The sequence below is a fragment of the Vicugna pacos genome, chromosome 17 (genome assembly GCF_048564905.1).
Source record: "Vicugna pacos chromosome 17, VicPac4, whole genome shotgun sequence".
NCBI classification, from domain to species: Eukaryota; Metazoa; Chordata; class Mammalia; order Artiodactyla; family Camelidae; genus Vicugna; species Vicugna pacos.
In genome coordinates this window covers 35,177,605-35,194,528 of record NC_133003.1, presented here as the reverse complement: position 1 = coordinate 35,194,528, position 16,924 = coordinate 35,177,605, and the positions used below count along the sequence as shown (strand labels likewise).

General features: G+C 42.5%; 1 protein-coding gene across 3 annotated transcripts in view; it reads left to right on the top strand.

The window, feature by feature from the left end:
* Window positions 1–16,924, top strand: part of LRIG1 (leucine rich repeats and immunoglobulin like domains 1) — a 470,674-nt gene that overhangs the window by 255,286 nt on the left and 198,464 nt on the right. For all 3 annotated transcript variants that reach the window (XM_072941642.1, XM_072941643.1, XM_072941641.1), the window contains one exon: window positions 4,739–4,786. In XM_072941642.1, the coding sequence (XP_072797743.1) occupies window positions 4,739–4,786 (48 nt within the window). The remainder of the gene's footprint in view (window positions 1–4,738; window positions 4,787–16,924) is intronic.

The window sequence follows — 16,924 nt, the reverse complement described above, 5'->3', positions numbered from 1 at the left end:
TGAAGGCAGGATTCCATTCCTCAAGGGCTACTGGGCTAAGATCCTCAGTTCTCTGCTGGCTATTGTCTACAGGCCACCCTCAGTTTCTTGCTACAGTTCTTTCCAACAAAGCAGCTAGCTTGCTTCATCAAAGCCAATAAGAGAGCATCTTCTAGCAAGATGGAAGCACAGTCTTCAGTCACCTAATCATTGACGTGACATTCCATCACCTTTGCTGCTTTGCTGTATTCTGTTGGTTCCAAGCAAGTCACCAGGTCCTGCCTACTTTCAAGGGGAAGAATACCAGGAGAGGGGATCCCTGGGGGCCTGCACAGAGGTGGCTCACCCCACACACCAAGCATATCATTATCTTTCTTCCAGCGGCCATAGAAGCACCATCAATCAATCATGTCTCGCTCTCCCACTGAACCCAGAAAAAACTTCAAAATCCTTCCTAGTAGAGGACTCCAAGAGGCCTATTTCCAATTGGTTGGTGAGATAAAGCCAACTTGTCTTCTCTTATTTATCAGTAACCATTCCAAGTAATTGCTATGGAGGAAATACTTAGGCTGCGAATCTAGACAGAAACAGGGATCTGTATTTGGAAACAGAACTGCAACATGGCACGACGGCCATTGTCTGAAAAGTCAGTGAAGAGGAAGCACAGCTAGGGGCAGAAATTGACTGACAGAGTGTTAGAGACAAGGGCTTCACAGAAAGGACCAAGAATCAAGAAATGCACATCCCAGTGTGCAAGAGCCCAGATGAGATCAGACCATATTATGATTAGACACGCACTGGAAGAATCCAGTCCTGACCAGGACAGAGGTTATTCCCTTGACTACACTGAAGAAGAGTAGTTTTATTTATTTATTTATCATCATTTTAATCAATGAAAAATACCAGAGATGAGCACATCGGATGCCATGACCTGTCCTTTGTTGGGGGAGGTGATTAGGTTTGCTTATTTATTTTATTTTTGGAGGAGGTACTGGGGATTGAACCCAGGACCTTGCATATGCTAATCCTGCACTCTTATCACTTGAGCTATAGCCTCCCCCAGATGCTGTGATATGTCTTTTGTCTCAGATTTGGGGATGTCCTGCTAATGTCTGTAGCAGAGTTTCTCACCTTTTCTTTACCCACCCTCTCTTCGCATAAACATAAAAATCTCCTTACTCAGGTGCAAAGGAACTTCTCCACTCCTTCTTCTTGAAGAATCACTCATGGGTTGGGGAGGGACAAAATAGGAATTGGGAATTAACAGATACACATTACTAAATATAAAATAAGTAAACAAAAGGGATCTACTGTATGGCACAGGGAACCATATTCAGTATCTTGTAATAACCTATAATGGAAAAGAACATGAAAAAGAATATATATATGTATAACTGAATCACTTTGCTGTACACCTGAAACTCTAGAAATCACATATGCTTCATTTTTTTTAAAAAAAGATGTTAAAAAAAATCTCGTATCTCTGCATATTTTATTCCTACCACACCGTAGTACCTTCTCACTTTTAATAAATCCTTTTGTGTGTGTCCACACCAGCTTAGGTCTCCTAAAGGCTTCATCTTTGTCCACAGGGCTTCTTGAAAAAAATAAAAATAGTGATCCTTAAACTGGGGGAATTGCAGTCCCCCAGAAGAATAAGATATTTTAATGATTTATTTTAAAATAATTTCAAACTTTCAGAAAAAACTTCAGTAACAGTTCAAGTTCCTGCATGCTCCTCACTCAGATTCCTCACGTTTGTTTTCCAGAGCCATAAAAATAGTCAACTTTTTGGGCACTCTCCCATGTAGTCATAGTACAGCCATGAAAGAATAATGCTTTAATCCACAGACCTCTTTTGCATTTCAGCCATTATCCCAATAATGTCCTTTACAGATCCAGATCCAGTCATGATCACGTGCTGCATTTAGCTTTCAAATCTCTGACTTCCTCCCACTTGGGACAGTTCCTCAGTATCCCCTTACCTTTTGTGTCTGGACATTTTTTAAGAGTACAGGCCAATTACTTTGTAGAACATCCCTCAGTTTGAGTTTGTCTAAATGCTCCCCCAAGATGAGATTCAGGGTATGCTTTTCAGGTGGAAATATCAGAGAAATGATGCTGTGTTTTTCTCAGTGCATCCTACCTGTAGGGACCCCTATTTGTCCATGTACAGTGTTTGCCAGTTTCTCCACTCTGATTTTATAAGTCTTTTGTATTTAGTGATAATTGATGTTTTTTAGGGGGATGCTTTGAGACTCTGTGACTGTCCTTTTCCTCATCAGACCTTCCCCCACCAGTTCTAGCCTCCACTGATGATTCTTGCCTGAATCTGGAATTTCTCTGATACTCGCCACAAAGATTTTTAAGGACGACTTTGCATGAATGGTTTTAAAGGAATAATTTCCAGGTTGTCAGCTACTCTCTAGATGCCTCTGAAACTGCTGTGTCTGAGAACATGTGCGTGACATGCTGGTTCCCCTTCCAGAGCCTCACTCAAACTGCAAACTCCTGGGGACACCTCGTGCAGGACCACCAGACACAAAGTGAAGAATGCACCTGGGCTTGTACCAGGGGCCCCAGGTCCCGTCTCTCACTCCCTTTTTCCCCTTTTACAAAAGAAAGGCCCACCTCTCACCCCTCTGAACCTTACTGTGGTGCATTCCCCCAGGGTAAAAAAAATCCAAGACTCCAAACAAAGGAGTGATTCAAAATCTAGCTGTTAGTGTTGAGAAAGTGAGTAATTCTAATGATTGGGTTACAAATCCTTCTCAGTTCTTTGCTTTCAACAAAATTGAAGAAAGATCTGATGGAGTTGTCAGTTAGTAGATCATTAAAAATAATTTTTGATGATAGATCACCATATAATTTTTGGCGAATGACTTGGAAGAGTTTAAAGAATTGAGTGATGTTGCTATAACAGAACCCTTTCCATTCCTACCCACTTAAGTGAACAGAGTTTTTCAGTCCTTACAATTATGATTAAGAGGAAAATAAAAGGAAATAAATTGATGCTGAATCCTGTCTCACTTGAACAATAAGAAATATTCAAGAGTTAATAGGAAGGAAAAGCTCATTCCATCTCATTGAATTAAGATAGACGCTTGCATTAAAATTTGATTTCTGTTTTGTAATCATTTACCAAAGTTTATAACATATTTGGTGTTTTGACCGATTTAGTACCAAAATTCTAATAATAACACAGATGAAATTGTTTAACACTTAGAGCACCAGATTCACAGAAGATACGAAGATTTTACATTTCAACTTGGTTCAAAATCTTGAGGCAGAAAACTGATGGAGTGATTAATAAAAAAGTCTTTTAAACATTAAAATATTTTACATTATAGTAAATTCTGTGCAGTGACTGGAATGGAATCAGAAAAGGAACAATGTGTCAAACCCCTGTGATATTTAGCTTTGCCTGATGAATTTTAAAATGAATAAGTTGTTTTCTGTACCTGTGAGTCTGTTGCTGTTTGGTATAAATTCACTTGTATTATTTTTTAGATTCCACATAGGAGTGATACCATGTGATACTTGTCTTTCTCTGCCTGACTGACTTCACTAAGTGTAATATTCTCTAGGTCCCTCCATGTTGCCATAAATGGCAATATTTCATTCTTTCTTACAGCTGAGTAGTACTCCATTCTTACAGAAAACAAATTTATGGTTACCAAAAGGGAGAGAGAGAGATGGGTAGGGACAAATTAGAAGGATGGAATTAACAAACTCCTATACATGAAGTAGATAAGTAACAAGGATTTCCTATATAACATGGGGAAATATATTCAGTATCTCATAATAACCTCTAATGGAAAATAATCCGAAAAATATATATGTATATATATATGTATAACTAAATCACTTTGCTGTACACCCCAAACTAACACAGTGTTGTAAATCAACTATACTCCAATTTAAAAAAAAAATTGAAAAAAACAATTTTATTTTTACCAACATCAGCATTTAAAGTATGCTAGAAAGTACAGGACTGTTTAACCCCTTATGATGACATATTTTGTCTCTCATTTTTAATATGTGAGGGGAAAATAACTTTCAAAGACATTTTAAGGGTCACATGAGCAACAAGAATATTGCTTAGAAAGACACTTTCCTTCTGCGTGTGTTACAGAATTACTCTGGGGCTTTACCTCCTGTTTTCTACCTTTAACTTCTCATCTAGGGTTTGTCTCCACCTTCCTTCATGAGCCCTCCTCACCCATCACACCCAATTCCTACCCCCGTCCCAGTGGGGCATCACCCCCAGGTCAAAGACCAGCCTTGCTCATGGACTGGAAAGGCTCATCTTCTCAAATTAAAGATTATCCCTTTGGGTATTATATTTATTATACCTAGATTCCTAGAACACGTGGTCCCTCTCTGAGTACTGTCAAGATCTCATGTCAAAGAGGGAAAAACGTGTCCTTGTGGCAAGTCCCCCTTGTCAGGATGCTGTTCGAACGAGGGCCACCTTGCCTGGATTATGTGTACCGTATCAGGCCCACCTGCTGTGGGTAAAACACAACACAGTCAGAGAAAAGAGGAAAACTGATGGCCATTCCTAAATTGCCGGATCCTTGTTAAAATGCGGACTCCTGGACTTTGACAAGATCACCTGATTTGGCGGGTGTGGGCTAAGGCACAGGGCACCTTGCTGCAGTTTGTCCCTGTACCATACCTTGAGGATCGCTGCCTTAGAGCACAGTCCTTGATCCTGATGTAGGCCTCTCACATCCATCCTTTTGTTTCTATCCAGGTACTCAATGTTCCAAAGAGTTCAAATGGATCAGCAAATCAGCCAAGGGTAAGTGAGCTGTTCATGTACAAATTTTGATTTCTACAGTTTATTCCAGCCTGATTATTTATCTCAAATGACTCTGCCTATTATATTTAAAATATTACTTCTAATTGGAAGTACAGTCAAGTGCATACATGATATCAATAGTTGTTCAAGTTGTTCAAGTTTAATTGAATTTAGAATATTGATGCTCCAAAAGACATACATGGATAGGGAAAATAAATTTACAGGAAAAGAGATGTAAATGGTGAACATATTTTAATTGACTTTCTCTAATGAAGTTATTAAAGTATTATGCAATAACATTGTAATAATATTGATGAAAATCCATGGGGAGGGGTGGTAAAATACATATGAACAGGGTCAGGACCATGACTCTTTGATCCTCACACTATTAATGTGTCCATACCTATACACAGTGCTTTAAAATTCTATACTCCTTTAGCTAATAATGTTAACCTCTGTCAACCTACTTTGAGGAAATGCAAGATTGCAAAATTTGTTCATTGTAGAATTGTATATTAATTATAGAATGATAGTGGCAGTAAGCAGAAACAGCTGGCACAAGGGGTTGGCATAGTATCCACTTCTGTAAAATATTGTTGTCAAAACACATTTAATGTTTTTTGTTTGTTTTATTTTTTATTGAGGTATATATTGAGTTGATGTACAAAGCACATTTAATGTTAGGAGATAATGTTCAGGATAGAATGCTACATGGATCCCAGGTTTGTGTGTGTGTGTATGTGAGAGAGACAGACAAGACAGAGAGACCGAGACAGAGAGAAAGAAGAAAGGCAAAGGGAAGGAATCTAAAACACACATAAGCAGGAAAAAATTAGACAACCATGATGGTGACACTAAAGATAATCTTTTATTTTCTTGTTTACATTTTCTTTAGCTTTTAAATTCTTTGCAATGCATACATCAGTTTTATAATCCAAAACAGTATTGCTTTCAAAACCGTATGGAAGTGGGTATTCCAGCTTCTAAACTGCTGGTTTTGAGGAAAAGCAGATTTCACGGTCCACTGGCAGTGTATTCGCAGAGTACCAGAGAACCAGTCTGTTCCCCTGGTCCCCAGCCTGTGGGCAGGCGGCACCTTGACAGCGAGTGAGACCTACAGGCTGATGCATCTCTCTCCATCTCTCCATCTGTCTTTCACACATACACACACAGTCGGAGGCTATTCTAGCATGTCCCTCGAGAGCCTGCTTCGTTTCCTTTACCCTGAATGACTTAAATGGAGCTGAAGGAAGCTGTTCTTGACCGTGAGTTGATATTAAAGGGTCAGGAGAACCATGCAGTGAGTTTCTTTCATTTATCAGTATTACCATGATTAAATGTCCTCCCTTGCATTATTCATTCATTCAACAAATAGTTTTAAGTGCCTGTTAGACACTCAGATAGTCACTTGAACGGAGACGAAGATGTATTCATGTATCCATCTGTTGAGTCAGTCAGTAAATAGTATTTCCTACAGTACTCACCCGGTGTGTGACGGACGCTGTTCTAGACACTGCCAATACCGTGGGAAATCAGACAGATACGGAGCCCACCCTCAAAGAGCTCAAGGCCCAGTAGAAGAGAGAGAAAAGTCAACAAGGAAATAAAAATAATCACCGTTCGCAGTACTGCCTGGGGAGAGTGCCCAGTGTTGCAGCAGAGACTAGCAGTGGTACCGCCTAGATGAGGTGGTCCCGGAGGGCCTCTCGAGCAGAGGACTCAGGTGTGAGCGGAACAAGAAGAAACCAGCCAGAGAGGGTCGAGGGAAGGAGGGCAAATTCCAAACTGAGACAAGAGAGGATGCGAGAGCCCTGGGAGTAGGGGGCGTCTCCACGGGACGGTCCTCAGCGGGCTCTGAGAAGAAGTGGACAGCCTTTTGCCAGTGTCTTAAAGGTGAGGGTGGAGAGAGGAGGGGACAGGAGATGGCCCAGTGCACGGGTTGGCTGCATAGGACAATCCGTTCTCTGTTGCTGAAGCATTAAGTGTGAGGCAGAGAGGTAGGGGAGCCAGGTAACGGCACACCTCCATTGTCGCGCTGTGGGACACAGGTGTGATCTAGTTGGTAGCGGGACTCCAACAAAGACTTAAGTGCAAGGCTGACTTGGGCTAATTGGTGTTTTAGGAAGATTGTTCTAGCACCTGGTAGAAAATTGATACCCAAGTGAGCATTGAATGTCAAATGGGAAAATAGACCTTCTTTCCTTCAGTCAGTGAAAGTTAGTGAAGGGTTTTCAATAGGAGAAGGACACTATCAGAGGCATGGTTTAGGCAGATTAATCTGTTGGCACAGTGTTAGATGAATTAAAACAGAGAAAGTGACAGTCTCATTTGTCACCAACCCTCAGCAGAAATGTACTTTCACTGACTTTTTAAGTTTTAAGACAGAAGTACGTGTTAGTAACCTCTTGCTGTGTAACAGACTACCTTAAAACGTAGTGGGCTAAAACAACCCACGTTTATTATCGCACAGTTGGAGTGGCTCAGGAATCTGGGCGTGTGTTAATTGGATCTTCTGCTTCAGGGTCGCTCGCAAACTAGAATCAACATATCAGGCAGGATTGGGACTTCAGCTGAAGGTTCAACTGATAACTGATTGACTTCCACACTCGCTTCCATGGTTGTTGGCAGGATTCAGTTCGTCGGGATGGTTGGGCTTCAGTTGCTTGATACGTGGGTCTCTCCCAATGGCAGCTTGTTTCATGAAAATGAGCGAGTTTAGAAGGCAGTCTGCTAGCAAAGTGGGTGTTAGGCATATTTGTAACCTCATCGTGGAAGTGATGTCCCATCACCTTTGCCGCTTTTGTGGGTTAGAAGTGAGTCGCTAGGTCCAGGCCACTCTCTAGGGCAAGGGATCACACAAAGGCATCAATACACAGAGGTGGGGTCACTGGGCACTGAGTTAGAAGCTGCCCACCAGGGGAGCTTAATGAGGATCGTTCCTGGGTGTGTTGCAAATGAGGACAAGGTCTGGGGGGATAAAGCCAGTACTGTTCCTCACCCGTGATCTAGTTGGGAAATCATCTTGCTCTCTCCTGGCCTGCCGATTACCGCCCTCATTACCATCACTGCCTGCCGTACCGCTGTCATGGTTTGTCCGCTTCTCCTGATGACGAACGCTGCCCCTCTCGAAGTCAGAGCATCTGGGAGTATTTATATACAAGCTGCGTTGGGCTGACCCTCCCTGCTGGAGACAGATTGTTGTGTTGTGAGACGTCTCCTCGCGGGTGCTGTGGATGTCAGTGACATCAGCTGCCTGCAGGAAACAACTGTAAAAGTGAAGGTGAATTCTTAACTCGTCCCTCACTCTTGCAAACAGAGCAGGTCAAGGACTTGCCTCCGCTCCTAGCAGGGCTTCATAAACCGGAGTGCTAGAGGAATGCCTTACTTACACAGGCAGCTCAGAAAATGTCTGCAGAAAGGTAGAGCTCCGAATCTAGGCTGTGTAAACTGCCGTTCCAGACCAAAGAGAAATTAGGCAAATGGAAATCACGAGAGCTACCACTGTGTGTGTATACTGTGTGCCAGCCAGCGACGGGGTCAGAACCTGACCTCTGTGATCTCGTGTCAGTTCCCTGACTCGGCCAGGTTAATGCTGTTATCCCCATTTGACAGAGAAGGAGCCTGAGACCCAGAGGGTACAAAGCTCACTCACACTCATAGCTCCGCAGGAGAGTCCTGCGACTCAAACCCTGTCAGTCTGGTTCCCTGGGTTGTCTTTTTTCCCCCCAGCAATTTCTCATTTGCTAATCTCTTGAGAAAGAAATATCCCATCCCCTGTTTCTTTCTTTTTCTTTTTTTTTTTTTTTTTGAAGTATAGTCAGTTTACATTGTTCTGTCAATTTCTGGTATACAGTGTATTGTTTTAGTCATACATATACATAGATACGTTTCTTTTCATATTGGTTTCCCTGCACTCTTAAATTAGGAAACCAGCAATAAATTGTCTTTATGGACAGTCATGTTTTGTCCTGAATTACAGAGAGTCCTCATCAGCCAAGGATAATTTGGGGAGGGGAAGGGGCGCCGGCCTCACCTAGAATAAATCAACCGAAAACAGAAATCAAAATGCCAGCACAAAGAATGGAAGGAAACCATTTTTATTAGAAAAAATATATTTAAAAAAATAAAAGTAAAAATAAAGAAGGAAAGTTTACTTTAAACAAAGTTCAGTCAAGAGTCAGCAAATTTTTTCTGTAAAGGGTCAGATAGTAAGTATTTTTCGGCTTTGTGGGCAAAGAGATGTGTGCTATAGCTACCCAAGGCTTCGACTGTGTATAAGCATGTCATGTGTACAAGCCACCCTGGGCAGTAAGTAAACAAATGGGCATTTTTGTGTTCCAGTATTTATTTACAAAAGCAAGTGGTGGGCCAGACTTAGCCCTTGAGCTCCAGTTTTTGGACCCTTGACTTAGGTCATAATTGTAATGTGAACTGAGTCTTAGAAAAAGCAAGAATCGTGTGGGTTTTTTTAAACATAGTATTTCTGATAAGATATATGCCAACATAATATAATATCATCCCTTCCTGTTTGACTTCAGTTTTATCCAAAAAATGTCTATTGTGTAAAACTAATTGAGGGCCTCTTCATTTTCTCAAGGTCTCTCCCGATCCCTGATAGCCAAATACTTATCTTTGGAAAACGTTAAGACATTGTCCTTCCGGATTTTCTCTTCTTGGGGTATAAATTTGTCTAGCTCTGCCAGATCCCGATTTCTAGGTGTCTTGACCAGTTCTCTAACGTCTTTTCATCAACTTTGTGAAATCTTGTGCTGGTTGTGATATTGGCTGTTCAGTCTCCAGTGGATTCTCACTGTGTTTGCCTGTTTGCTGGGTGGGCACCCAGAGGACAGCAAGAGAGGGAAACATACCGAGACTGCGACCTGATGAGCGAGGTAGACGCGAAGCAAGGAAAGATTTGAGTAGGAACTAACTTCAAAATCGTTGTGTCATTGGTGGAAATTTTCCATCTTACCGCAATCTCGGCTTCCCTTCACAACTTGCTCCCTGCAGGTTCTCAAGTAATGAATACTCAGATGATGAAACCCTCCCCCGCATGATTTACCCACCTTCCTTGTGCGTACCTCATTCTCTTGCATTCGGTTTTCTGTAACAGAACCATGTCATTTCATTGCACTTTGCTTCATTGCACTTCGCAGTGACTGCGTTTTTTACAAATTCAAGGTTTATGGCAACACCGTATTGAGTAAGTCTGTTGGCACAGTTTTTCCAACAGCACTTGCTAACTCCTGGTCTTGGTTTCACTTTTTGATTCTCGCCGTATTTCAAACTTTTTCATTATTGTATTTGTTATGGTGGTTATGGTGTTCTGTGATCTTTGATGTTATTATTAGTGACTCACTGAAGGTTCGGAGGATGGTTAGCATTTTTTAGCAATAAAGTACTTTTTAATTAAGGTATGTGCATTTTTTAGACATACAGCTATTGAACACTTAGTAGAGTGCAGGATAGTGTAAATACAACTTTCATATGCATTGGGAAACCAAAAAATCTGTGACTGCTTTATTGTGATGTTCATTTTATTGCGGTGGTCTGGAACCAAATCCACAATATCTCTGAGGTCTGCCTACAGCTGCCGTTTTTTGAACATCTACTCTGTAAGAAAAAAAAGTCTTTCTATTTGTACAAATAACCCTTCTCTATCTAAACTCTTACTAAGTTCAATAACCAAATGAATTGAGAGAAATTTTCTGATAAAATCCTCACTACCTAAAACTCAGGAGCTGAATAGCTTCAAAAAGCACAATATCCCTTGCTTGTACAAATTTACTATTATTAGTCTCATAAGCTAGTTAATCTTAGGCTAAGAAGGAATGCTTTCTGGTCTTTACTTTTCTAGCAACTTTGGAAAGAGTCTTTTACTGTCCCTACCTTATGGATGGCTATTCTGAGACCCTGAAACAGCATGTAACTTGCTCGAGGTCTCTTTGCCAGTCAGCAGTGAAGTGAGATTCAAAGTCCGGGCCCGCTGGCTCCAAAGTCCATGCTCCTTTTTCTGCATGCCTTTTCCATATGGAATTGGCGTTGTTGGAAAGCCCACCTGTCTGTCTACCACAGGATCAAAGATACACATTCGTAAGTTCTTTAAATCACACTTGAATAATGCTGATTTTACGTTGTAAGTAGTAACGCTGCCATTTTTTTTTTTAAATCCTGCAATGTAAATCTAGTTGTTAAAAGAAATGCAGTGACAGCACAGTTCCTCTGTGTATTATGGCAGCGGTTCTCAGACTGGGGTCACAGAGCGGCAACACCAGTGTCACCTGGAAATGGGTTACAAATGCAGATCTCAAAGCCCACCCCTGACAAACTGAATCAGAAGCTCTGGGAATAGGGCCCATCAATCTGCACTGGAACAAACCCTCCAGGTGACTCTAATGCACACTCCCAGCTGAGAACCACTGAATTACAGGATCAGCGACAGTGGTCTCTGCAGATTCTTGCAATGAGAATTGGAACCCATGAGGGCCAGAAGTCCAGGTGACTCTGACTGTCCTGAAGCTCTGATTAATGCCCTTGGTTCCTTTCTCATCATTCATTCATTAATTGAACAGATACATACTGAGCTTCTACCCTGGGTCAGATTAGAAGCCAGATGCTGGGGACAAGGTCAGGATGGCCCTAGTCTCCCTTGGGTTTACAGTCTGATGTGGGTGACAGACCAGAAAACAGTGATTTCTAAGACGGCATAGCCAGTGCCCCATGAGGTCAACACAGGGTGCTGGCGGCAAGGGTCCACTCATCCAACCCTGCGAGTCAGGGAAGACTTCCAGAACAATCAACTCAAGAGGATAGGAGTCCAAAACTTTCCGAGGCGGAAGGTTGTGCTGTCTCTCCCTCTGGTCCCCAGGCTGCTTGAGGCAGCTTTAGATAGAGGAAGGGGGGAAGGGGGAGCCCTCAACCTGTTGCTTCCAACTTGTTGGAACGTTTATCTCTGACATGCATTAAAAACATATGGGAGGTCAAAGCTCCATGTGTTCGCTTGGTAGGGGAGCAGAAAATTGGAAAAGCAAATATGCATACCTCCCTGATCCCAACTGCTGGACTCTTATTGCCAGTTTACGTAATTTCCTGTGCTTATTTCAAAACAATCAGGAGGGCAGGAGGCACCGTGAGCACCATAACTAGGCCATTTAGACTAGCAGTTGCTGGCACATTCCCTTCTTTCTTGATTTAAAAAGAAAAAAATTCCAGTGGAATTTGAGGGGAAAGCATCTTTTGGGAAAGCAATGAATAGTCTCTTCTTAAGAGAAATTGGTGTCGATTCAGCAAGCTCTCCACGAAACAGATTCCCACTTACTCATCACAGATATTCTTGTGTGCCTACTCTATGCTGACCCGGAGCCTGGTGCTGGGGATGTGACATGTGCAAGGAGGCACCTGACTTCTGGGAGATTAGGGGACAGGCTCGGTACAGGACATTGAAAAGGTGACACTTAATAAGTACATACCAGTACAAAAGAAGATTGTTAAAATGTTGAAGTATTTCCGTACTGACTGGTGAATGGTATAAGTTTTATTTTTCTGTAATCCGGAATATCCAGGGCCTAAACAGGACAGCTCCCACCTTCTTATCCAGGACGTCCTCTGTCTCTGGGGACGGGGAGCAGATAGCAACACAGTGGACTTCGGAGGTGTCGCTGTTGTCAGAGGTTCTCCTGACCACATGGGAAGCTCTGGTGTCCACATATATCTCCACGTGAATGTGCAGGTAGCACCCCTCCCCCCAACAAACTGTACCCGGTGCCGCACTACGATTGATTTAATGAGGAAGTTGTTGACGATGTCAATACAGATTCCTATGTCCAGTCATGACCCAGACGGGACACACTTAGCTAGTGGCAGCAACATCTAAGAAAACATCATGCCAACTCTTTGTAAAATTCAGGTCACCTGCTATGTGATTTTAAAATAGATTACACACTACTTGATTCTGTTGATACTACATTCTCCACTGGTGGAGTCTGATTTAGGTCTGCAGATTGCAGCACTACCAGCGTCCTAGTTTTGGTTTTTTTGTGCTGGAGTTTTGTAAAATGTTACCATTGGAGGAAATTCTGTGAAAGGTGTATAGGGCTCCTCTATTATTTTTGCTGCTTCCTATGAACAAGAATGATTTCAAAATAGGTTTTAATAAGTAACTTGGAAATTGTTGTAGCAATTTACACTGCATCGTATCACTCAGTAAGCAGATTTGGTCAATGCATAGTTTAATTTATATAGAGAAAGAAAGTGTGCTATGGACTGAATTGTGTCCCCCTCAAAATGTTGAAGCCCTAAGGGTATTCAGAGAGAAGGCCCTTGGAAGGGCACTAGGCTGTGATGAGATGGTAAGGGTAGCGCCCCCATGATGGGATTAGTGCCCTCATAAGAAGAGACCAGAGAACTCAATTCTTGCTGCAGTGAGAAGGCAGCTGTCTGCAAGCCAGGAAGAGGGCTCTCACCAGAACCCACCCATCCTGGCTCCCTGATCTTGGACTTCTAGCCTCCAGAACTGTGAGAAAATTGATTTCTGTTATTTAAGCCACCCAATATGCTATTTTGTTACAGCATCCCTAGCTGACTAAGACAGGGGGAGATTATTATTCATTCTTGCATCCATTTGTTCATCGATTCATTACCCAGCAATGATTGTAGATTTTGACTATCACCCCTGGTCTATGGGACATAAAACAACAGGTCCAGTAAGAGTCATGTTAGCCGTGGAGAGCTACCCTCCATGGGCAGAGCAGGACTCTCAGGGAAAGATGAACAGACATTAGCCAGGTGAGGTGGATAAGGAAGTGTGTGCCAGGCAGGGTGGGTCACAGCCCTGAAGGGAGACAAGGCACATGGAACAGAAGGAATCCAGCCCAGATGGAGCAGAGACGGTCGAGCAGAGGGTTGAGGGAGATGAGAAGAGGCCAAGAAGGCAGGCAGGGGCCAGATGGCCCAGGATTTATGACTCCCCGTCTTGATTTGCTTGGGACAGCCTCTGCGTATATCCGTTGCCCGGGCATCATTTCCACCACACTCCCTTTCACTTTTGGAAATGTCCTTGTTTGGATGATAACTTAAATGGTCCCTCTGTGTCTGAGTCATGGTGAAAATTGCACCATATCCCGAGGATGATGGCCAATCCTTTGCAGAAGTTTTAGCCAGAGTGTTGGGGTCTCATTTTTATTTTAGACCTCGCTGGCTTCAGGAATTAGAGCTAATGCTAAAAGGAAAAATAAGCTGACCTAAGGGTGTGTGCTTTATTCTTCACAAAGGTAGAGAAAAATGGGGGTGGGCAGAGGGCTGTCAGGGGCTTCAAAACCTAACGATCTTTGTGCTAAACTTCAAACCCATCACCTTAAGTTTGCAGTTAGAATGGCCACCCCCAACCACTGCATTGGTTTTGTTGTCTACTTACCACCCCCCCCAACCTCCCACCCCCATCTCCTAACTCCCCTCTTCTTCTGACCCTCCCACCTCTCATACCCACCCCCAGATAAAAATCTACCCAACAAAGGACAGCCACAGAAGAGTGGGCATGAAGCAAACAGGGCTTTCCAGTGAGACCAGGTCCTTTCCTGCCCTCGGATGCCTTCCTCTGTCTTCAGACCTGGAACTGAGGAACTGGCAGCCTTCGGTGCGGACACCCTTACGGCTCTGCCCATCAGTGCGCCTGAATTTCCCTCTGCAAGACAGCCAGGATCCAGTCTTCAGGATGAACGTACCAATGCTTGAAATGATCATTTTGAGCAGAGATTTCCTGCGGAGTTAGGAAAAAAAATCAGACTTTCTCCCAATTTCTTCTGTGCTGTCTAACACTACTTAGTGTGAGGGCCCCATCGGCTGTCTCAGAGAATGCTTTCCTCCCTGTGTTTCAGAACTTTCTAAAGATCAGTGAGATTTCTTGAAGAGATTCTTCTTTCACGCCGTTACGCTCTTAGCTCCATCCCCACCCTCATAATCTTTTTTTTAGAGATTTTATTTTATTTTTTTAAATTTTTATTGAAGAGCAGTTGATTTACAGTGTTAGTTTCCGGTGTACAGCAGTGATTCAGTTTTACAGATATGTACATATGTATTTTATTTTCAGATTCTTTTCCATTATATATCATTACAAGTAATTGAATGTAGTTTGCTGTGCTATACAGTAGGTCTTTGTTATTTATCTGTTTTATATATAGTAGTGTGTATCTGTTAATCCCCAGCCCATTGTCTTTTACTTACCCACCACAAGAGCTGTTATCTATTGGTGATTTTTTAACTTCCCTTCATATTGCTCTCTCTAACCATATTCACAAACCCTGTTCTTAAGAATTTCTTACAGTACAATATTCCTTATTATACCAAGCACTATAAAAAGGCAACATTGCAGGAGGGTAATAGCTCAGGGGTAGAGTGCGTGCTTAGCGTGCATGAGGTCCAGGGTTCAATCCCCAGTACCCCCCATTTTAAAAAAAAGAAAATTAAAAATAAAAATAAATAAATAAACCTAATTACCTCCTCCCCCCTCAAAAAAAGAAAATTTTAAAAATAAAAAGGAAACATTACTAATTTTCCATCTTTAAGTCAGTTTTAAAATTAAATCTTTTTTTTTCCAAGTGTAAAACCAAAGTGGCTTCTGTCCCTTTAAGTCAGATCAATCATCCCCAACAGGGACTAGAGTTTGTATTGGCCCGATCTTGAGAAGAGAATTATTTCCCGACCTTGCCAGGCAAAGAAAGCTTTCTGGTATTTGCTAGAGAAGGCAGTTTTGATGTAAACTGACGTTTCTCAGATGCCCATCTTGGGAAGATTCGATGTGAGATCCAACATTTCTGGCAGCTGAAGCCCCGGCCCTACTGCCAGGCCCTGGGCAGAGATAAAAGAATGTGGATGAGCAGCAGGCAGATGGGAGCATAACAAGAGGCCTTTTTTCTGAGCCCCGTGAGATGGGCTGGGGAAGGGGTCAGGGAGGAAGGCGGTGGGAGGGGGCAGCCGCACTTCACGGTGAGGGAAGCAACAAAAAAGGCACTTTCTCTGCTTTTCATTGCAAGGGCCCGTTTCCCCTGTTTTCCAGCCCATTTTGAGCACCATTCATTGAGAGGCCCCTTTCTTCTCAAGTCTTTCATCCCAGGATGCTGAGAGCATTCCCGTGTCCTTCTTCCAAAGAGGATTCTCCCACACTCCCGCCCAGCCGCCCTCCGCCTGCCCTGAGCGGTCCACAGCTGCTGGGATCTGCTCTCTACCCGGCCTTGAAAACATTTCTGTGTTGCTTCTTCTTCCTCGAGTCCTCAGATCTAGAATTTAAAAGTCTGAAAAGATTATCTCAAAAAGTAGGGACAAATAAAGGGCTTTCCCCCCCTTCTATTTCTTCTGTTGTTCTTTGCAGAAAGAATACAGTAGAGTTGAGATAGGAAAAACTTGGTTCCATTCATTCTTCATTTATTTTCTCTGCTTATATATTCCACATCTGAGAATTAGACTTGCCTTTTTTTTTAATACCAAACATCAAAGGGGAACCCATCGAACACTTTCCTTTGCCATCAGGTGTTTAGAGTTTCTGATACCCGAGATAAAAATTTATGAAATTTGAGGTTGACAAACAAGTCCAGGGTGAGTAAAGGCAACATAAACTCCTGCCCTGCATCCAGCTGCCTAAATCCAACTCCCAGCTCTGCTGCCTCCCGGCTGTGTGACCTTGGGCAAGTTACTTCACCTCCCTGATTTCTCCATCAGTAAAACTGGGATCACAATAGCACACATTTCATAGGAGTGTTATGTGGATTAGTTGGAGGTATAACCTACTAAATGCTCAAGAAATATTAAATTCTATGTTTATCAGATTACTATACCTTTGCTATTATTAATAGATACACACATATGAACTTACATATTTCCTTCTGGGCAATGACTGATTAACCTTCATTTTTCTAACAGTAATTTTTGAAGAGACAGAAGGCTGGGTACCCTTGCATCCAAGGCCAATTCACATGGTCATTTTAGTGTTTGTCCCCACCTGCAGCCCTTTGGCAGGAAAAGGCCCCAGACAGCAAGGCTCGCGGGACAGAATTCTGGGGCACTGGGTTTTGGGAATTGGTCACTTAAATAAATACAAGTCTCTGGATTATTTTTATTTTTGCTTTCAAAGAAATTTCCAGAGTAAAA